Source organism: Episyrphus balteatus, chromosome 3, assembly GCF_945859705.1.
Source record: "Episyrphus balteatus chromosome 3, idEpiBalt1.1, whole genome shotgun sequence".
Taxonomy (NCBI): Eukaryota; Metazoa; Arthropoda; class Insecta; order Diptera; family Syrphidae; genus Episyrphus; species Episyrphus balteatus.
This window is the reverse complement of record NC_079136.1, coordinates 33,885,977-33,908,187: the sequence shown is the minus strand read 5'-3', so window position 1 is coordinate 33,908,187 and position 22,211 is coordinate 33,885,977. Positions and strand designations below refer to the sequence as shown.

The 22,211-nt window shown below is 31.4% G+C and overlaps 3 protein-coding genes across 6 annotated transcripts in view; 1 reads left to right on the top strand and 2 right to left on the bottom strand.

Moving 5' to 3' along the window:
• On the bottom strand, positions 1 to 1,982 carry LOC129917010 (serine protease snake-like). 3 transcript variants are annotated; one of them, XM_055997310.1, is made up of 7 exons: positions 1,844 to 1,982; positions 1,062 to 1,167; positions 862 to 974; positions 658 to 810; positions 489 to 571; positions 263 to 420; positions 1 to 202 (listed from the first exon to the last, which is right to left on the bottom strand). In XM_055997310.1, exons 2-7 carry the CDS (start codon positions 1,062 to 1,064, stop codon positions 17 to 19), a joined length of 696 nt encoding a protein of 231 aa, XP_055853285.1. In that variant the 5' UTR covers positions 1,065 to 1,167; positions 1,844 to 1,982; the 3' UTR covers positions 1 to 16. The 3 variants fall into 3 exon arrangements, with proteins under 3 accessions (XP_055853285.1, XP_055853286.1, XP_055853284.1); XM_055997311.1 differs by having other exon boundaries at positions 862 to 970; XM_055997309.1 differs by lacking the exon at positions 1,844 to 1,982 and having other exon boundaries at positions 1,062 to 1,449.
• A 2,731-nt stretch (positions 1,983 to 4,713) lies between these two features.
• Positions 4,714 to 19,901, top strand: LOC129917005 (gamma-aminobutyric acid type B receptor subunit 2). Of its 2 annotated transcripts, none has more exons than XM_055997303.1 (15): positions 4,714 to 4,896; positions 8,947 to 9,199; positions 9,261 to 9,742; positions 9,801 to 9,981; positions 10,036 to 10,254; positions 10,320 to 10,460; positions 14,379 to 14,533; positions 14,601 to 14,964; positions 15,017 to 15,127; positions 15,195 to 15,419; positions 15,658 to 15,982; positions 16,042 to 16,150; positions 18,459 to 18,747; positions 18,805 to 18,955; positions 19,009 to 19,901. In XM_055997303.1, the coding sequence occupies exons 1-15, from the start codon at positions 4,862 to 4,864 to the stop codon at positions 19,605 to 19,607; spliced, it is 3,639 nt and encodes a 1,212-aa protein (XP_055853278.1). In that variant the 5' UTR covers positions 4,714 to 4,861; the 3' UTR covers positions 19,608 to 19,901. The 2 variants fall into 2 exon arrangements, with proteins under 2 accessions (XP_055853278.1, XP_055853277.1); XM_055997302.1 differs by having other exon boundaries at positions 15,195 to 15,431.
• LOC129917006 (protein dispatched) overlaps positions 6,005 to 22,211 on the bottom strand; it is a 30,131-nt gene continuing 13,924 nt past the window's right edge. Inside the window, exon 13 of the mRNA XM_055997306.1 lies at positions 6,005 to 6,112. Within this exon, the coding sequence (XP_055853281.1) occupies positions 6,076 to 6,112 (37 nt within the window). The 3' untranslated portion in view covers positions 6,005 to 6,075. The remainder of the gene's footprint in view (positions 6,113 to 22,211) is intronic.

Below are 22,211 nucleotides of genomic sequence, written 5' to 3'. Positions count from 1 at the left end.
TAATTATAATTAATTCTTAATCACAAAGTTGAAGCCTAGAATTACCATATTCTTGAAGAATATTATCTATCCAATTAATATAAGTGGATGTTTTTGTATAAACAGCTGGCGGAAAACCAAAACAAGCTTGTCCATTGGAAATTATCCCAATTGCATAGATTTCATAATCAGTTCTTATAAGCAGGGGTCCTCCTGAATCACCCTACAATGAAAACAAATTTAAAAATAAAATTGTTTGAATGAATTTTAAATTATCACAAACCTGACAAATATCTTGCTGACCAGCAGGATCTCCCGCACATAAATGTTCATCCGATAAACCAAAAGGAAACTTTCGCTTTCTATCATGATATGCCTTACAGAATTTCTGAGAAACAATTATCAAATTAATCTTCTGCAATACCGGTGTAGTTGAACCAGCTTAAAAAAATGAATCATCAATTTTAATTCAAATATCAATTATTCAATAAAAAATAAAAATAATATACCAAACTTTGTTGCTCCATAACCAATAGCCTGGACTTTTGATGTCGTCAATGTTGATTTGTTCCACAGACAAATCGGTGATTTACTAGTTCATCAGTAAATATTTTATTGTTATAGTAATCAAAAAAATTTATTATTGATTAATTAATTTTGTATATGTTTAAGAGTCACCTTGAAGGTCTAACAAGTTGTACCAGCGCTACGTCATCATAAGACTCAGTGCCATCGTATCCGTGATGAATAAAATACTCTCTAACAGTGTGATCTTCATTGTAGGTGCTATTTAGCTTATTGCCACCGATCTTTATTAAATCTGGAAGTTTGCTATATAATTAGGTATTAAAATAAAGATCAGGTTGTTTGAGAGTAGCAAACCCTTCAAATAAAACACAATGCGCTGCTGTTAATACAAAATTTGGTTCAATCAGCATTCCTCCACACAGAAATTCTATTTCACCGGTTTCATTGTTATGCCAACCAAAAGCTGTCTTTTTATTAAGTTATTTGTTTTTATTTAAAAATTAAAAAATTCTATTTATAGATTTAAACAACAATCGAAAAAAGGCTCGACCTACCATAAAAGGAAACTCATCATATCTGCTAGATACACCAAAGGTTGCAGACTCGACATGTTCATTGGACTCACGTGCAGAAAACAAATGAATACATAGGCAATAGTCACTGCAGAAAAGTATAAAATTAATTAGAGCTAATTTGGATATCATCTTTGAACAACCCACAGCCAAGAACTTTGTGCAACTAATTGCAGATTGTTATTATTGAAAGACTTAAATCGAGTTCTCATGGAAACGTGATTCTTGTCTGATGAGTTTTTGAATAATTTGTTTTTATTTTTTTTTTTGGTTTTATTCTTTTTGATAAACAACATTATGCATAAAAAAGAACAAATAAATTTATTACACAGTGACCGAAATAATATAATATAATGGAACTTTGAAAAATAATCCCAAAATTACACAGTCATAAATGTACAGTTGCTGGTATAAATATTCGGATAGGAAAAATAAGGTAAAAATATATAGACATTGTAATGGTGTCGAAGTTCATTTATTTGAATATATTTTAATAGGGTAAAAAATGGTTGGTTCATACTTTTATGGAAGAAAAATCATGAAAATATTATTTTAATCTTTTAGCGATAGAAACTCTTTTTGTTCAAATAACTTAAAAGTTTATACTACAAGTAATTTTTTTTATTTGGACTGTAGAAGTGGATATGGACATATATTAATGTGTTTATTGATTGTTTTTTTTTCCCATAAAAGTATTTATACACACAAACAAAACGATATATACTTCCCTTCCAAACGAGTTACAAAATTAGCAAAAAACTAACCTTGGATATTATAAAAAAAATCATCTTCTCCAAATTTCAAGAAAAATCCTTTTACCCGATTAGGGTAGATGGCCGCTCAGACGAACAGATGTAAAGACCGGACGGAAATTGCAGGTTGGGATCAAGGGTCTGTCAAGGTAAAAATTCTGCTTCTATTAAAAATTCTAGTTTAAAAAAAGTTAAGAAAAAGATTCTTATCCATTATTAATTAATAAATTAAATATAATATTATAAATACTATAAGGAATAAGGTAGATTTATTTTGTTTGAATAAGTACATACATATTTTTATAGAAAAAAAAAAAAGAAGTCAGAATTTTGACCAGCTCCCAAATATGTGTATTTCATTTGTAATATTTCGTGTTGAAATGAATGGAGTCACTATTATTTGCATTTAACCATATTTTTAACTATTAAATCTTTTTTTTTAAAGCTAAAAATAGATGAATATATAAGTACTTTTAAGCAAGCATAATTGGGTTTATTTAAACAAAAGAGCTGAGAAGCGAACTTTATTTTTTTTAATTTATTTTTTTTTTCTAAAGCTATAGGTAGCTGACAGAAAATAATGGCAATTTAGATTTAATCAAACTTCGAGTGTGTGTATTAAAAATGGGGATACGTGATTATTATTTATATCAAATCGAAGAGTCTGGGATGGATTTTTTTAGGTGGCGGGGTGATTTTTTTTATTTTGGTGTCGGAGATTAAAATACTTCAATTCAAATGTTAATGATAGATAAATGCGCAGCCATAGTCATATCACACGTTGAGGCAGATAGTATTACAACTTAAAAAACACAATTTTTCAGGAGAATTAAAATAAGAAAATCATAAACATTGAAACAGATGAATTTAGTAACGAAACTTCTGTTCTGTAGCGAGGAGTTTTGCAGATAGAAGCATGCCATTTGGTACGAATGTAGAACTTACCTTGCAAACTTGAATATTGATCTAACTCAATAGCGACAATTTGAATTTTGACACTATCCCTTTCAACGTGCGATATCGGCGGCCTCATAAGGAAATCTCGTAAGTCTTTCGAAAATGACTTTTTTAGAAAATATGTCAGCGGAGCAACCCAGAAAATTTGAAGTCATTCCGAAAACTCTAAAAATACTTAAATTCAAATTTTGCACAGCACGCACGTAAAATTTTCAGTTTGGGAGTTACGAGGTTTCCTTATGAGGCTGACGAAATGTCCCTACCACAGCATTTAACGTAAATTTTCCAAAAAAAAAGTATTCATAAAGTAAAATCGGAATCATCCGTTGACATTTTTAGAACATAAAATTATCACCAAATATAAAATAAATATATATAATTTTGCCAAGAAAACTAGTTAATTACATTTCTATGGCATTTTTAAAAATATAAGATCAAAATTTCTTTACAACGATGTAATATATAATATATGTGGTACGGAGATAAGAAATACAAAATATACAAAAATATTTAGAGTTTTTTAACGATGTAGTTTTGATTGAAACCTATATTCAAGAATTTCCAACATATCAACTGTTTGTTTTTTCAACATGTGTTCCAGTTTTAATATTTTTATGAAAATCGATTGAAAAGAAAAATAGCAGCGATTTCAAAGCAATACAACAATACAGAAATTTCATGTAAAGCAACCCTCTGCGCCAACATGGACTGCGTTATATTATTGTCCAGAAAAAAAAGATCTGCATTATTCATTGGTCACTTGCTCCCTAAACAATAACTATCAACAAATCTTGTGTGCGTGTAATTAAATGCAAGAATGGAAGGGACCTACAACTTACTACTTCGAACGGCTACAGCAGAGATGCACTTTTTCATGAAAATGATACTCTTGGAGGCATTGGCAAAATTCCAATGAAAAAAATTTGTTTTTTGTCTAGGGGGTGGATTCTGTCTAACTTATGCATTCAAAACTCAATAAAAACTTTTGGGCTAAATTAAAGGTTTTTACAAAAATTAATTTTTTATGGATTTTTATTTGTTGAAAAATGTTGTATTGGAGATGTCGAAGAAGTATTGATAAAATGAAAAATATTTCAAAGTAATGTACATCGTCCAGTACTAGTGCAAATCCTGAAAAAAAAAAATCGAAAATTTGTGGGTACTTTTTTCTTTGCACAAACACATTTTTCCGACTAAACTTTCACGATAACTTGTTTACTCATTTTAAATTTTATATTTTTAACCTTTATTTAAACACTTTTTTTAAGAAATTGTATATAGAATTGGAAAGGATCGTTTGAAAAAATTATACATAAATTCCTTCCTATGGCTTATGATAAAAGGGATACAAAAAGCAATACTGGAATAGTCATTTCATAGGTTATATCAAGGGTTCGGGAGATTAAAATAAAACTTAAATAACTAACCAAAGTCAAATAAAAAAGTACGTATACACCACAGTGACTGGCTTCAACATAATTTGTACTTCCATAACTTTACTCATTGATTTATGTACTTATCAATTGGTACATTTTAATGATGTTTACTTTTTGCTTTTATCATCGTAGCTCTTTCAACCAAGTTCAAGATAATCTTCTCGTAAAAAATTACTACTATGCCACCAAAACAAAGACATGCGCTTCTCAAAACTCACTTGTTGCATGTTCAAATTAGCCTGTTGATATAATAACAAAAACAAAATCAACATAACGGCCTTGTCATATGAAAGGTCATGTCTGATAAGAAGCCGGTAAAAGCATGTTGTTTACATTTGAATGCTTTGTTTTTCAAACATCTTCCACTATGGCGCATGATCTCAAAATATCTCTTCCATTCATAAATTTCAAGTCGATTTTCTTTCAAAATTGTAATCCATCGAAAAGGATACACAAAATTCCTTCACTTTTTTTATCAGTTTACTTTAAACTTCATTTCGTGCAGCATCTCTTCTTGTGAAAAAATATTTTTTCATTGGAAAAATAAAATTTTATATAAAAAAAGTTGAAAAAATGGCATTTTAAATTTACCAAATTACTAAATCAAGGCTTGGAATAAACAAAATCGACAGTTAAAATGGATATTTCTCACAGGACAACTCAAAAACTGAAGTAAGATTGTGTTCTGGAAAAATCGATAATTTTGGAAAATTTTATTTTTCTCATTTATTATTAAATTTAACTTAAGATTTTAACTAAAACCAAGGAAAATTTATTGAAAAAAGTGTAATTAATGCATTTTTATCATTTTATTTATGGAAATTCATAAAATAAGGACTTTTTGCCCCTAGAAATCTTACAATGCCTTTTGGTCTTTTTTTTCAAATTTGTTTTTTCCATTAAAGAATAAAACTACTTATTTTATTATTTCTTTATTTTAAACCTTTTAACATGTATTTTTTATTACAAGAAAATTTTTTAAATAACTTCTGCTCCTTGGGCAAAGTAGGAAAAATCGATTACCTTTATAATGCTTTTAGAATAAGTATGCTCAAAACGTAGGTATATATTCATTTGTGTGTACACACATCAAGCAGCCTTTTTTGCTTTTGTATTATGCCCCAAAGGTAGGTACTAATGGCGGAATATGAAATGTCTGAAGTAGTATAATGCATTTGAATTGTCTGTAAGCAGCTATGTGACTTGATAAGGTGAACATTTCTTTTTGTTGGATTATATTTCTACCGTTCGCTCTTTGAATAAAAAAAAACACTTAACTTAAATTAATTCCCTAACAACGATTGACTGTTTTTACATAATATATTTTATTGCTAAAATTAAATTGATAAATAAAAAATGAACAAGATCTCATAAACAATGGTTTGTGGCTTCTTTAATTCGGATTAAGTACGATTTTATTGACTTTGATTTCATTTCAATAAATTCGTGATTATGTATTCAAAAATAATAAATGAGTTAAAAGCTTTAAATAATAATATATGCTCTTTGATCTTCTATTCTATTTTCATTTTGTGAGAGATATTAATGAGTTAATCAACTTAAAAAGTTGAAAATACACAATGCGAGCTAAAAATAGAAGTATCATGAGAAAATATGGAGAAGGTGGTGAATTTAATTAAGAGGGAATTTTCTTAATTAAAGCTTTAATTGAAGTCTTATTATCGTGTGGTCGATTTTTAAAATCGACAGTTTTTAATACGTTCTTATTTTAAAATTAAATCAATTACATACCTAATTAATTAATTTAAGTGAACCATATTGAAAACCCTTTTCTTCTATGATACGATTTTTAGAATGGTTTTCCTCTTCTTGTTGTAAAACAGGGTTTGTTCATTGACTGTAAATATCTGCAGAAAGGATTAGGTACCTGTTAAACTAGAGTATTAAGCTTCTGTTCTAATTTAAGATCCGAAAATTGCAATGAAATTTTATATGCACAAGCCCATGTTTGAATGTTATTTTTATAACAATATTCATTACTACACACTTATTAATTCACGGTGCAGTTTGAATACAAATTTGATTTACTTTCAAAAGAAAATTTGTAAAAATGTTCTTATAAATGTTAGCTCAGAAGGTAAACCATGCATATATTATGATTTTATTAATAAATAAATAAATATATATATATTTAAATAAATAAATATAAAAGTCTTTATTTATATTTTATAACTTCGTAGCTCCTTTATCAGAGGTCCCCAATTAAAATCAATACTTCATATTAATTGAATAAAATAATCAAATATTAAATTGAATAAGCTTATTTCAAATCCGTAGCCGTTTTTTTTTTTACAACTCAGAAGTTACTCATTTTCATTTTAAACGCATATCAAAAACAAATTATATAAAAATCGCTTTAATTCGCACAATATCAGGCTCTACCTACTGATTTCTACTTTTCTTCAAATGCTTATACATTTTTTTTTACATCAAAGATTGTTTTGTGTTTTACTAAGGGCCAATTTTTCAATAGCCAGATAAACCTCAGATAGAGCTTATTCCTAGGAATAAAAGTTTTTTTTTTATATTGACATTTATTCTTCTGATAGTCTAACTGACGATTGAAAAGTCAGGGCTAAAGCTATTATATTAAAAAAAAAAATTAGATGTTAGGTTTTTTATTATTTCTTAGTCTTCACCATTCACAACTTTTCCGCGCTATTAGAATTTGAATGTCGAAAAAAAAGTTTTGGACCCACCTTTTGTACAACGAACTTGGCCCTCCTAGGGTAATGTATTTCGATGCGCTGAATCCAAGCTTCGTTTGGTCCCATCAGGTTTTGTGTAAGGTTCAAAACACACAAAAAAGCCATCATCATTTTTTTTTGTGGTTTTTTGCACTTTACCCAGACCTTTTCGAGACAACGGAACTCGGATTCGTTATTCAGCGCATCGATCGAAATATACAACCCAAGGATGGTGTAGTAAAAAATCCACAGATTTTATTTTTTTTTTTTGGTCCTGGTGGACCGGTGTACATAAAAAAAAGTTGTGTCTGAATTTGAACACACCCACCTAGGAATGTGTTTCGATGCGCTGAATCCCATGTCCCTCAGGTCCTGGTTTTGAGAAAAAACTAAAAAAAGATAGCAATTTTGCGTTTTTTTTTTGGTATATTGCAATTTAATTGATAAAAAATTAAAACCAAATCTTAGAACTTGATGCACTTTTACATCTTAAAAAATTGAACAAAAATGTTTTTTTTTTAAGATTACATTTTGAGATCTATTGGTCGGATGATCCAGATTAATGTCTTTAAACTCAGAGAAAATGACGTAGAATCATATTTTGCTCTTAAAATTTACTTTCAAGTTATAATATTGAGAAAATTTATATAAGGTGTTGAATGAAAAAGATGTATTTTATCCGTTTGTGAAGTATACGTCGCAGAGATAAGAATTCTGCACAATATAATGTAAGACTTAACTTCAGCAATAAATCGGAAGAGCACCACGAATTTAGCTAGATTTGATGTATAATTTTTTTTGGTTGTTCTGAGGTCTAATCCAAAAGACTATTCGATTAAATTACCAATTGAATAAAAAATAACGGTACCGGTAACGATTTTGAATAAAAAATTCAAGTGTTAGTTTTTTATAGACAAGGTTAAAAAAGTTTCTTTTTTCAAAAATTCTTGTATAGGGTATGGACTAACTTCCAAACGACTACTTCAAATTACACGAATTTTGTTATGGATAAGCCTTTATGTTGCCAAAACAAAGTTTTCAAAAACTACATTTTTGTATTTTTAAAAGTAATGACTTTTTCACATTTAGTACCATTGAGTTGTATGGAATTCTAAAGAAAATTTTCTAGCTGAAGGAATCAAAAATATGGCAAAACGGTCAAAACATGAATGCAAGGCGAAGAAATTCCTTTAAAAAAATTTAAAGGGAATCACAAAGATTTATCTGACCAATAAGGCAATAACCATATTATTGATAAAATTTCTCAACCAACTTGTCCTTTACAAATTTGTGAATAAATAAAAAATTTCAATTTTTTGAATTTTTTTTTTTTTAGTTTTTGCAGTTTTTATAATAAATAAATATTATTAAATACTTTACCCTTCCTTGTTTGCAACTTTTTTGATGCAATTTTTAAGGTGAATAATTTTTAAATAAAATTCAATAAAAATATTGTAAACATATCTTTTGTAGTTCGAGAAAAATAAATTTAAACGTATAAAAACGGCAAAAATTTCAAAAAAAAATTTCAAAAATTGAAATTTTTGATTTATTCACAAATTTTTGAATGCAATATTTGAAAAGAATTAAAAAACAATAAAACTGCATTTAAAATTGTGTGATAGGTGAAAGCAAAAACCACGAAAACAGCTAATAATTTCAAAAACCGAAATAAAATATAAACAAAATTTTTAACGGGAAATTTTGAATGTGATCTTTTAAAGTAACTGTTTTCCAACCAGAATTATCAAACATTAAAAAAATATATGATTTAACGCGAGAGAAAAAAAATTTTATGTATGAGTTAAAAATTTTCCATACAAATTTGTATAGGGAAAGTATGACCCTAGAGGCACGGGTTAATGACCCCCAAACAAATTTTTTTTGCTAAATTCCCCTTATTTAGGCCCTAAGCTTTCGATCTAGGGGGTGTCATCCCCGAAAACATCACTTTGGGAAATAACGGACACCCTAATGTATATGTATATGATATTTTGTTTGTTTTTTTTTTAAGGATCCCTTTTGTGATCTTACTATGGACAATTTTATTCACAATATCCGCTCATCAATCATTGGCAACACGTGCAAGTTCAGCTAAGAGATCAGACGTCTACATTGCTGGATTTTTCCCCTATGGCGATGGCGTTGAAAATTCGGATACAGGTCGGGGAGTTATGCCAAGTGTTAAGCTGGCTCTCTCTCATGTAAACGAACATCCAAGGATACTCACAAAGTATCGTCTTCACATGTGGTGGAATGACACTGAGGTTTTTAACTGTTTTTTTTCCCAATTTTTTTGGATTCTAAAATTATTTACATTCATTCCAGTGCAATGCTGCTGTAGGTGTTAAATCATTTTTTGATATGATGCATTCTGGGCCAAACAAACTAATGCTTTTCGGAGCTGCATGCACTCATGTAACCGATCCAATAGCTAAAGCGAGTAAACACTGGCATCTCACTCAACTCTCCTACGCCGATACCCATCCAATGTTCACTAAGGATGCTTTTCCGAATTTCTTTCGAGTTGTTCCATCAGAGAACGCCTTCAATGCTCCTCGATTGGCACTGCTAAAGGAGTTCAATTGGACTCGGGTGGGAACCATCTACCAAAACGAGCCCAGGTATTCACTGCCGCACAATCATATGGTCGCCGATTTAGATACAATGGGATGTGAAGTAGTCGATACTCAGAGCTTTGTTAACGATGTCAACGAATCATTGAGGAAGCTTCGGGAGAAAGATGTTCGAATTATTTTGGGTAATTTTAATGAACAATTTGCCAGGAAGGTCTTTTGTGAAGCTTTTAAGTAAGAATATTGAAAATGCATGGAACAATGGTCTGAATCTTCCTGTTTTCTTTATAAGGCTTGAAATGTATGGGCGGTCTTATCAATGGCTTATAATGGCAACTTATTCAGTTGACTGGTGGAACACAACTGCAGATTCTGATTGTACTGTTGATGAAATAACAAAGGCTATGGAAGGAGTTATTCTTGTTGATCTGCTGCCTCTTTCAACAAGTGGAGACATTACCATTGCGGGGATTGTAAGTTTCTTTTTTCATTTCTTCAAAGAACTATGACGAATATGAAAATTCTAGACTGCAGATGAATATCTATCGGAATATGATAGTTTAAGAGGCAATGAGTATTCTAGATTCCATGGCTACACTTATGACGGGATATGGGCTGCAGCATTAGCAATTCAATATGTTGCTCAGAAGCGAGATGATTTTTTGTCGCAATTCGATTATCGAGTTAAGGATTGGGAAAGTGTTTTCTTAGAGGCTTTAAGAAATACAAGTTTTGAAGGAGTAACAGTGAGTTTATACAAAAATGTGTGATCTCAGAATTGCGTATTAATGTTTAACTTTATTATTTTTAGGGACCAGTACGATTTTATAATAATGAGCGGAAAGCAAATATACTAATCAAGCAATTTCAATTTGGAGAAGAACAAAAAATTGGAGAATTTCATTCGCAATTGAATCATTTGGATTTGACACTTGGAAAATCAGTTCGATGGGTAAGTATCTTACTTAAATAAATAACTACCCTAAAAGACATTAACAGAGATGAAGGAAGGTACTAGAAGTCAAGGTAAATAACTAAGAGGCAATACAAAATTGTGATATTGAGGGATATAGAAAATATGAGTACGTTTGGGTACAAGCGATAAGTTTGGGATATAGTGTAGGTAATAATATGCAAATAGTTGATGTCGTATTGTAGATCCAGATAATTTCATTCGGGCGATACTAACAATAAAATTTGGGTGAAAAATTTTATTAACTCCGTGTTTAGAAGTTTAAAGATGTCCGATGTCAATCTTCCACACAGAATTTTTTTTTTTGAAAACAGCTATTTGAATGGTTATTTTTAAAATTAAATTAAGAATAACAAATATTCAAACGTCAGTGCATTGTAAACATGATCAACAAAATACTTTATTAAAATTAAAAAAAAAAAAAGTTACACATTGACTTTTTTTTGTATAAAGTTAAAAATCTAAAATTAGATAAATTGAAAACTTTATTGCTGTTATCGCTGTTCTTGTTTTAAAAGAAAAAAAAGATTGTAAGACTTGGTCGCACGTTTATTCTTTTATAATAAAAGTTGCTTACAATATTAAAGCTTTTTAAAAATTCGTAACAATATGATTTTAATTTTATTTTATAAGAAATTACAAAAACAACCCTTTAAATGGTTCTGAGTATGCCATTTTATTTCTTGCAAAACAAGGATTTAAAAAAAAAAAACTATTTTGAAAATCGTTAGAGCAGTATTTTTTATTTACAATAAAAAAATTTCCAAAAATAATTTGGTATGCCATTAAAAAGAAAATATAACTAGACATACAAAAATCTTAAATCTAATCTAAAAAATCTAAAATCTAATCTAGACATATAAAAAAGTCACACAGAAATTCACTGGCCCGTTTAAAAAAAAAGTCATGTGTGCAATTCACACGTGGTAGAAGTGAAACCTTAAAAAAAAAATGAAAAAATCTACCTATTTTTTTATTCTATCTCCTTTAAATACATGTTTTTTATATGACAACCTATATTATTTTTATCTCATCTGAAAGCTTATTGTTTCAGCTCAAAATATTTAAATCGTCCATGTCTATGCAACATCTACAAAAAGAGCTTATTTTTTTCAAACCAAATCACTTTTCATCAAAAAAAGAAAAAAAAATCTTTTTTCTCTTTTAACACCATTAAATATATTTTTTTAAATGACAACCTATAGTAAATTTTATATTATCTGAAAGGCTATTTCACCTTTTATATGACGTATGAATCATATTTCTACCATGCCTAGAAAAAAAATAAGAATTTTTTAAAGCCAACTATGTCGAAATTTCAAGCTGAGATTACGGTACTTCCTACACTGGTCATCGTCAACAGATCTCCACAGCTGTTTTGAGGTATTTTTCAAGTTTTTCAATTTAAGATTATGAAACTTTTAGAGCTCGTAGAGTTAACTGTGATATATCAAATGAAAGGTTATGTTATCAATCAGCATGCGTATTAAAGTTAAATCAATTTGTATGGGCACTAGATCAAAAGATATGACGTGTGTAGAAAAAAAATAAGAATTTTTTAAAGCCAACTATGTCGAAATTTCAAGCTGAGATTACGGTACTTCCTACACTGGTCATCGTCAACAGATCTCCACAGCTGTTTTGAGGTAGTTTTCAAGTTTTTCAATTTAAGATTGTGAAACTTTTAGAGCTCGTAGAGTTAATTGTGATATATCAAATGAAAGGTTATGTTATCAATCAGCATGCGTATTAAAGTTAAATCAATTTGTATGGGCACTAGATCAAAAGATATAACGTGTGTAGAAAAAGAACATCTTTTTACAGTTATCTCAGAATTTTGAATATGAAATTAATTGAAATTTTGTACATTTATAGTTTATTTAATTACCTATCCACAGTATCTACAAATTTCATTCATCTATCTATTAAAACAAAAAAGTTATAACAAGTTGAATGTTCGTGTCGCGTTTTTGTTTCATCTTGTTTCAAATCACTTCGATACTAAAGAAGTTTTCACTTCAAAAAATTGTTTTTCAAAAAAAATTAACATTAATTTAATGTTAGGTTATAATTCGTACAAAAATTTTCATTAAAATAGGTTACGTCTTCTGTTATCTAGAGTTCGATTGTTTTAACTAATCCTAAACTGCACAATCTGCATAGTATCAACAATCTACATCGCAAGTAAAAAATGCTGCTTAATGACGTTTAATGCGTCATATATGTTTTGAAAAAAATTCATTTAAAAATGACAAAAATCCTATTTGATAACAATATCCGGTAAAAGATTAGCAATTCCTGATGGAATGCATTTTAAAATCTTAGAATAGGTTGTGGTTTGACAAAAATAGAGAAAAACATAAGAACCACCATAACTCGAGAACTAAGCGTATTTTTTTTTAACCGATAACTGGTGTTTTTGATATCTTTTAAAACTTGAAAAGTTAAAAAAAGAACTACTGTCAAATTTAACAAGTAAGCAGGTACATGCAGCTTCATAAACTTCCAATTAAAAATTTCAGTGGTACCATGTTTCCCAAAATGTAAAATTCTCCTGACCTGTCTCTCATGATATCACCCTTTTCAGTCACAAACGGTGTTATTCATAAATAAAACGTCTATAAAATAAGCTTTGCATGGGTAAACAATCACCTAGTCTCGATGAATATAAAACTTGATTAAGGTCCATTTTCTTCACTCGAAGTTGAACACAACTTGAGAATTTTTATATTAAAAATTCTCAAGTTATGTTCAACTCCGAGTGAAGAAAATGGACCTAAATTTATTAAAGATTGCTATCTCATAATTTGCCTACTTTTATCTAGAATAGTTCATCTCTTATACAGATGAAGAAGGTCCAGGGGAAAAACAGCACAAGTCCATTCCAACTCATTTCGAAAAAAACGCATTTTTAAATTTTGTTCTCCATACAACTTAGTATGAATTTATTTATTTTTACACCAAGGCTTAAATTTGTTTTATAAACGTAAGGATACTATCAGATAGTGCTCCGTAAATACTATAAGACCTCATCATTAGTTTATTTTTGACAAAAAGTGGACATGTGCCGTTTTTCCCCTGGACTCTTCAGATGTTTATTTAACACCCAGACTTTGAGATCCTAAAACATTTTCTATGAACCTCACGGTGGATTAAATGTGCACTGCATGTGGTATTGCTCCGTAACGTCCAGTTTTATTTGATCACCGATAGAAATATTGTTAGTAACTTTAAAAGTGTTTGTATATAAAAAGGTCAATAGGTTACAGAAAAATGCATAAGGCAATATTTGTAGATAATTTTATGACGAACAGATTTTCCATAGACCCCTATTGACTTCCAAGCAACAGGTCACGAGATATATGCTAAAAACTGATTTTCGTGACCTTTTGACCTCTATAACTTCTAACGCGGACGCGATATCAATGTCGATTTTTTATATCTTCATAACAACGCCGTAACGAAGGTCTATACCAAAATCGAGCCCAGTAGAAATTTTTAAGCAGATTGGGGTAAAAAAATGCCTAAAATTACTGGGCTAATACAACATTCTCTAATGTTGACCAAGTGATGAAGCTATTTGATAAGTAGAAAAAATGATCTGTTCATGTTTTTTGCTTCATAGAGCAAGTATTGGTTATGATGGAGAAGTGTATAGAAAAGTTGATTGTCGTCATGTCGTGCGTAGGTATATACGACTGTGCGGTTTTGAAGCTATGCGGTTTTGAAGCTATGCGGCTTTGCGTTATGCAACGTTCGTTCATTTAAGTATTGCAATTTTATCAAAAACGAAATTCACAGCAGAAGTTGGGCGGAAGTTGAGATGAATATTTAAACTGCTAAATCTTTCTGGCTTCAAGAGTCTTCGATACTTAATTCTTTAATTTCTTTTTGCAGAACGGAAAAACTCCACCCAAAGATCGAACTTTGATTTACATTGAACACAGTCAAGTCAATATTAAAATCTACGTGGTATCAGCCAGTGCTTCATCTGTGGGTATTTTAATAGCTTTTGTCTTTCTTGCATTCAATGTAAAATATCGAAATCAAAGGTAAAATATAATATTTTTTAATTATTAATTTTTTTGTAAATATTTTTTTTTTGAATTTTTAAAACAGATACATCAAAATGTCAAGCCCCCATCTGAACAATCTCATCATTATTGGATGCATGCTGACATACCTTAGTGTTGTTTTTCTTGGCCTTGACACAACTTTGAGCAGTATTGGAGCCTTTCCATATATTTGTACTGCCCGAGCTTGGCTTCTGATGGCTGGCTTTAGTTTAGCTTTTGGTGCAATGTTCTCAAAAACCTGGCGAGTTCATTCAATATTTACTGATTTAAAGCTCAACAAAAAGGTCATCAAGGATTATCAATTGTTTATGGTAGTGGGAATATTGATATTCCTCGATGTGGCGATTATAACAACATGGCAAGTAGCAGATCCATTTTATCGAGATACAAAACAATTAGAACCTAGGGTAAGAGTTTAATATTTGAGAGGTCATATATTTTTTAAAACGATTTTTCCAGCATCATGAAACTCTGGAAGATGTCCTTGTGATTCCTGAAAACGAATATTGTCAATCCGAGCATATTACAATTTTTGTAGGAATCATCTATGCTTACAAAGGACTTTTACTTGTATAAGATTTGATCCAACAAAAAAAAAGGCATTTCATCCCAAATTTTAAAAACTTTTCTCTTTCAGGTTTTTGGTGCCTTTTTGGCTTGGGAAACACGTCATGTATCTATCCCGGCCCTGAATGACTCCAAACACATTGGCTTCTCCGTCTACAATGTCTTCATAACATGCATTGCCGGAGCAGCCATCTCACTCGTACTTTCCGATCGAAAGGATTTAGTTTTTATTTTACTCTCGTTTTTTATAATTTTTTGTACGACAGCAACATTGTGTTTGGTGTTCGTACCGAAAGTAAGACTGGTAGTAAGGAGGTTTTTGTAGTTTTAGCTTTTCAATGTTTTGCATTAACAATTTCAAATGTGTTGTCTCTTCCGTCCGAATATACTTCTTACACACGAATGTCATTCTCTTCTAATTGCATTTAAAAATATTAGAGTTTTTCCTATCTATCCAAAGCTTAGCTAGTTTTTGAAAGAACAACATAGTTTTTGACCTAATTTTTCAATTCTATATCCTTTTTTTGCATTAGCTTGTTGAATTGAAACGAAATCCTCAAGGGGTTGTTGATAAACGAGTTAGAGCTACATTGAGGCCAATGTCCAAAAATCGGCGTGATTCAACAGTTTGTGAATTGGAACAGAGATTGAAAGATGTGAAGAACACAAATTGTCGATTTAGGAAAGCTTTGATGGAGAAAGAGGCCGAATTACAAGCATTGATTCGGAAGCTTGGGCCAGAAGCACGAAAATGGATTGATGGTGTTACTTGTTCAGGTGATACAGAACCGATTTTGGCCGCCGATTCGGGAAGATTGTCAGCGCCACCTGTTAGAAGGGAAATGCCAAGTACAACTGGTAGGCTTACGAAAATGTTTGTTTTGTGTTAATTTGGTGAAAGGTTACATTTTTTTTAGAAATAACCGAGCTGACATCAGTTGATAGTGTTACATCGACACATGTTGAAATGGATAATTCTCTAGTGTGCGTACTTTCGGCAACAACTCAGGCTCCTTCACTCCCACCGTAAGTTTCTAATATAATCTAATTTAAATTGCATTTTGTGATTTTATCTAACTTAAACTAGTTAGAACACTTCGCTGAAATACCTAATATCGTCGGCGCACAGAGCCAAAACCACGAATCTGCATTTTTGGACATTTTCACTTCAATGCGTCATTTAACTTGTTATCAGTTCCTCTATTCACTGCGTTGAGCCCAATCTTCCATCTTTGTTGAAAAAAGTAGAATTATTTCCATTTTGGGCAGGTTATTTCCCTTGTACAACTCATACAATTCGTTATTTTTTAATAGTACAGATTGTATGGTGTTGACGAAAGAGTTATTTACTTAAGCTATTAGACGGTCAATGAAATCGGTCAACGCGCTGACTCCCTGACCTGACCTGACCATACACATTTTATTCACTCTGTCAAAGCACCATCACAACCCAAAATTGAGAGTCACCGCGATTGTCATCGTATTCGTCAACACGTTTAGAGAATTTTTTGTTGATGATTACAGACTTGACACCCTCTGAAAGGATTTTGACGTCATTTTTACGTCAGGGAGTCAAGCCGTTGACCGGCTAATCCTACCTTGAAAATCCGGACTTTCAGCCTAAAATAAGTCATTAAAAAAAACATATACTTGATTCGAAAAAAAAAAATAATACACTCATTCTCAAATTTAACGCACACCCAATATTTTCTATAGAAACAAATTATTTTTACCTTGTATAGTGTGATTCTCTCCTCTGCTGGGACAGTGAGAATTAATTCAAGGGATTGAATGAAATTGGTGTGGACGCTTTGGAGATGGTTTGGAGAGAGATTTGATAAATTCTGTACCTCGGCTAAAACCGACCAGAAAAGTTTGTGTTTAGAAATCAGCATACAAACTTTGTATGAACTATAACTGCTGTCTATTATAAATTCCGCTAAAAGCAAATTGATTCTTTACCCAAACGAAAAAATTACCAAGGTCTATTTAAGCACTAAGTAAGGATATCAATTTGTAGTTTATGCAAAAAGTTTTAAATTTTAAAGGACCCCACACAAAATATATAGATTTCAGTGTTCCCGATATTTAATTTGAATTTTGTAAGGGTTTTGAATTATTTGTTTACTAAACTAATTTGCAAAAATTTGCAATGATACATACCCTATAAATGTTCTTCATACAAAAATACTACTGAAATGAGTGTTTGTTTTGGAAAAGAGTTTGTAAGTTCACTATTTTTAAACAAAAACAAAAGAAATAAATAGCCCGAGTAAAAATGGAATCCGCTGCACTACGTCCGCACTATTATCAGAAATTTATATTGCGCCGCATCACCGCAGCACCACGTCCGCACCATAATCAAAAATGTCTAAGCCGCCGCACCACCGCTGCATCACGTCCGCAACATTTTCAAAATTTCTAAACCGCCGCACCACCGCTGGACCACGTCCGCACCATTTCATTTTGAAAAAATGAAAAAATATAAAAAAAAAATTCGCTGCACGTCCGCACCATTTCATTTTGAATGAAAAATTCAGTTCATCAACGCGGCACCACGACTGCACCACGTCCGCACAATTTCATTTTGTATGAAAAATTCGCTGCACCATGGTATGTACATTATTTTGGATTATTGATAATTAAAGAAAAAAACAACCGACGAGAAGGAGTATTCAGAGCACTTTCAATTAGAAGTCCAACGCCCTAACCAGTCGACCAAGTCATGTTTGTACGAACTGGCAATTTGTTGCTTAAGTCAAAATAACCTTGAAGACGATTTAAACATTTGTATAAGTACGTCTTAGAAATGTTTGATCATGGTGCGGACGTGGTGCAGCGGTGGTGCGGCGCACTACAAATGTCTCATAATAGTGCGGACGTAGTGCAGCGGTGGTGCGGTGAAATTCCATTTTTACTTGGGACAAAGTCATTATAATGGCAATTTTCTATACAGAACTACCAGTTAACGGAAAATCAGAAAATCACATTTAAATTTTCCCTCTAGAGAATCATCAGAAACGTGAAACCTTTAGCCACCAACAAAACCTGTTCTTTGGCGTTCTTAACAATTTTTTTCCAAAACAAAAATACACCTGCGGAGATACAATACAGTATATAATAGAGCTTCTGTTAAGTCTTAAAGAAGCTACTGTAAATTCTTTAAGGCTTAATAGAAGATAAATCTGACAGAATTGTATTGTAGTTTTCTCATGCATGGTTTGTTGATCTGAAGGCTCCTTCTGATATCACATATTTTATACCTGTATATTTAGTTTCAGCGTAATTTTTTTTATAAAAAAAAGTAACTTTAACATATTTTGCTTTTTAACAGAAAAAAGAAATCAGCAACTCCACAACAAGAAACAGCTCCAATCCAACAACCATTACAGGCAAATCTTGTCATGCCACCAAAACCTAAACCCGAAGAAAATATCATTCATCAACGGACACCGATTATTGAAAAACGAAATTCAGTTTCTGCTCAAACCGATGCTAATATTGGTGCAATTACAACAGCAAAAAAACAAGAATGCAACAATATAAAACGTGACGATTCTGGTCTTCGAGAAAGAAGACAATCTACAAATCTAGCAAAATCTGATTCCACAAAGGATATTCGGGTAAAGGGTTTCTGCAGAAAAATAAGCTTTTGGGTTTAAATTTTAATATTTTCATAGGAAAATGGAAGTCAAACTCCAACATCAAAACCTAAACACAACCAAAATCATCGAAATTCTACAACAAACGCACTCTCAACATCTAGCACAGATTTGAACAATGCTTGCCCTCACGGAGGTCCCCATGTGAAGGCCAACAATGTCTCTAAAAGTAAAAATAAAGGTCCTTTTTCTTATAGAAATTCTTATTTTTTTAAATTACAGCTCCAATTGAGAATAGGCGTGTAAGCATGGGAGCCGGACTTAAGTCCGGTTTTGTAGTCTCCCAGAGTGATCTCTGGGATACTCATACCCTTTCACATGCAAAACAACATTCACGCCAGTCGCCACGCAACTATCCAAATCCCCAACGCTGCACCGAACACAGTCACATTGTTCCCTATGATCAGACAACATCACCAATTCAGCGTTCAGTGTCGGAGAAAAATCGTAATAAGCATCGCCATAAACCTCAAAAGGGTACAGTTTGTCAGAGTGAAACGGATAGTGAACGTGAGAAGGAGCCTACCCCTCCAGCTACCCAATGCGTGCAACAACGAAAGCTTGTCAAGACGATCCAACATGCTGCCCACCATCATTCGTCACCCAATGTGGCTCCCGATAAGCGCAAACATCGTATTAAAACTGAGTCTTCGATGTACAATGCCAGTTCAGAGTCTGAATTGTTGGATGGTGAAACAGCCATTTTGCCGATTTTTAGAAAACTTCTTACAGAAAAGCAGCCACATTATCGGGGACGCAGTGTTGTTGGACAAAGTTGCCCAAATATATCCATTAAATGTGATATAGTTGAGTATTTGTAAGGAGTGGATAGATGACGAGACTTTTTTGAGGGAGATGAATAAAATGGAGCATTTGCTTATAAAAACGCAAGTTTTTCGGAGAGTTTTTTTTGCAAATTGTGTGAAGAGAAGTTATGAAGTCATGCATTTTCATGAGCTTATCTCTTTTCTAATCTTCATTTCTTAAATATATGCTCTGAGCATGTGCTCCATTTTGTTCATACCATTCATTTAGTTTCTGAAGAAAAGCTACAGCGTATCGGGCTTAAAGAACGATGTTTTTTAAATAAAATTTTAACTAAAAGAAAATTTTGGAAAGTTCAATAAATAGATCAATTTCATTAGATGGTTGTTATTATTTTTTTTATTTCACGGATGCAATTAATGCAATATGAATGTGGCAGCAAGTAAGTAAATCAAGATTTAAAATCGAAAACAGATTTTTTTTCGGTGGTGCAAAGCAAAGTTCTTTAGCAACTTTGGCACTACACCCTTATTTATAGAAACCAACAGGCTATTTTCGAACCCCTCTAAATTCTTTACCAAACAATTATATGTAAAATTTGATATTCACATTTTGTTCATACCCATAAGGGGTTATTATCTAGTTGTACTTTTGAAAAAAAAAATAATAGTTTTGATATGTACAGTGTACACATACTTAAAAATTTCACATTGATACGGCAAAATTGGAGAAATAAGCATATTTGTGAAGACGTTTTAACTTAGTTTACGTTTTTCTCGAAACGGTGTTTTCAAAGTCGGTGAGGCAAATTTCTCCGAAATGACTGGACGGATCAACTTGAAATTTTCACACGATCTTCTTAGATATTTTTTTCAGGTAATGAACGAAGGAATAATAATTTGACGAAAATATATTCATAAAAAATATTTATACATCATTTGAGCAAAAAAATAAGATACGATATTTTTTAAAACAAGAAACACTCAAATGTTGCTATTATTTTTAGTTTTTTAAGGTTTTAGGCACTACCGCAATTTGCCGCCATTATCTCTTTATTTCCGAAACCATCCGGAACCGTCTTCTAGAACCATTTGAAGTTGAAATTACATGCATTTTAAAACTGACTTGATTTTTTTTTAGTAACACTGGTTTACCAAATATTTTTTTTTTTTTGTTGCCGAAACCAAAATATACTTTTCTGAAGGTTTTTGATGTGCTGAACTCGAATCTGAAGTCAGAAAAAAATAATCAACTCCCGTTTTTGAAATATTACCGTTAGAAAATGCAAAAAAAAAAACGTTTTTTCGACTATTTCGGACCCTATTCTTTTATATAAGGAATATTGTTTGAACATATTTAGTAACGGTTTCTATTAGAACTATTTTCGTTTTTTCAAGACCTGTTTAAATCTTTTCGATATCTTTTTTATTTCCCGAGATATCTTAAAATGTAGTAAGTGGGTTTGGCTTCATATACATATATCATAAAGGAGATAACGACATGACGGTATAATTTCTATGGTAGATATAACATGCCAAACAACTCAAGATATCTCAGGCAGTAAAAAAGATATCGAAAAGATTTAAATAGGTCTTGAAAGAAGGAAATCAGTTATTATATAAACCGTTACTAAATATTTTCAGACAGTTTTCCTTATATAAAAGAATAAGGTCCGAAATAGTAAAAAAAAACTTTTTTTGCATTTTCTAACGGTAATATTTCAAAAATATGAGCTGATAAATTATTTCTGACTTCTGATTTGAGTTCAGCACACCGAAAACCTTTAGAAAAGTATATTTTGGTCAAGTGGTCTTCGTTAAATTTCATGTAATAGTACTAGTTTTCGGGTTTTTTCAACTTAAATAGCCATTTTTCACTTTAGTGGGCGTGGCAGTAAGCGGAAATTACTGGTGTTGATTTATCTTCTTATTATTCCTGAAAATTTCATCAAAAACGGTCCAGTAGCTTAGATTTTACGGAGTTTTTTCCACATTCCCATACAAGGTTCCCCACTGTGCGCCAGTCCTCTAGGAACCCAATGTAGAAAACTGAAATTTCGCAGTTTTGTAGTGCATACAAAATAAAAAAAAACGAAAATTTAAAATTTTTCATTCAAGGGGGTGTGACGTGTGATAACCGTTCATTTTCGTTGCGTTATTGTCTTACTTTATGGAGAAATTTTGTAAAGCTAATGGTTGATCCAAAGAAATACAGCCCTATTCTGCTATTTGATTTACGTGAAAGTCTAAAATAAAAAGCCCTTAAATGGAGGTTAAAGTTAAACTTAAGCAAATTTAATTAAACAGAAACAACACTTTGCTTTCAAAATTTAGAAGTTTTTCAAAGCCAGTTTGACGTGATAAAGGAAGGAAGTCTTTCAATGCAAGTAAATCGAATAGTAGAATAGGGCTCATAAATTAGATACTCTGCACAGGGGGCGTGGCACTCACCCATTTTTCGTTCGTATAACACTTTTGGGTACCTGATAAAGGAAGTACAAAAGTGAAAATTTACAACGTATTTTTGTATGGTTTTTCCGACTGGCTTAATTAGCCGCTGCACACTGCAGTGTTGCCTTTGGTGCTTTTTGGCATCGAAAGTCATTTGCACTGCCATTTCATGACGAAAAGTCATGAAATCTGGTACTAAAAATAGAATGA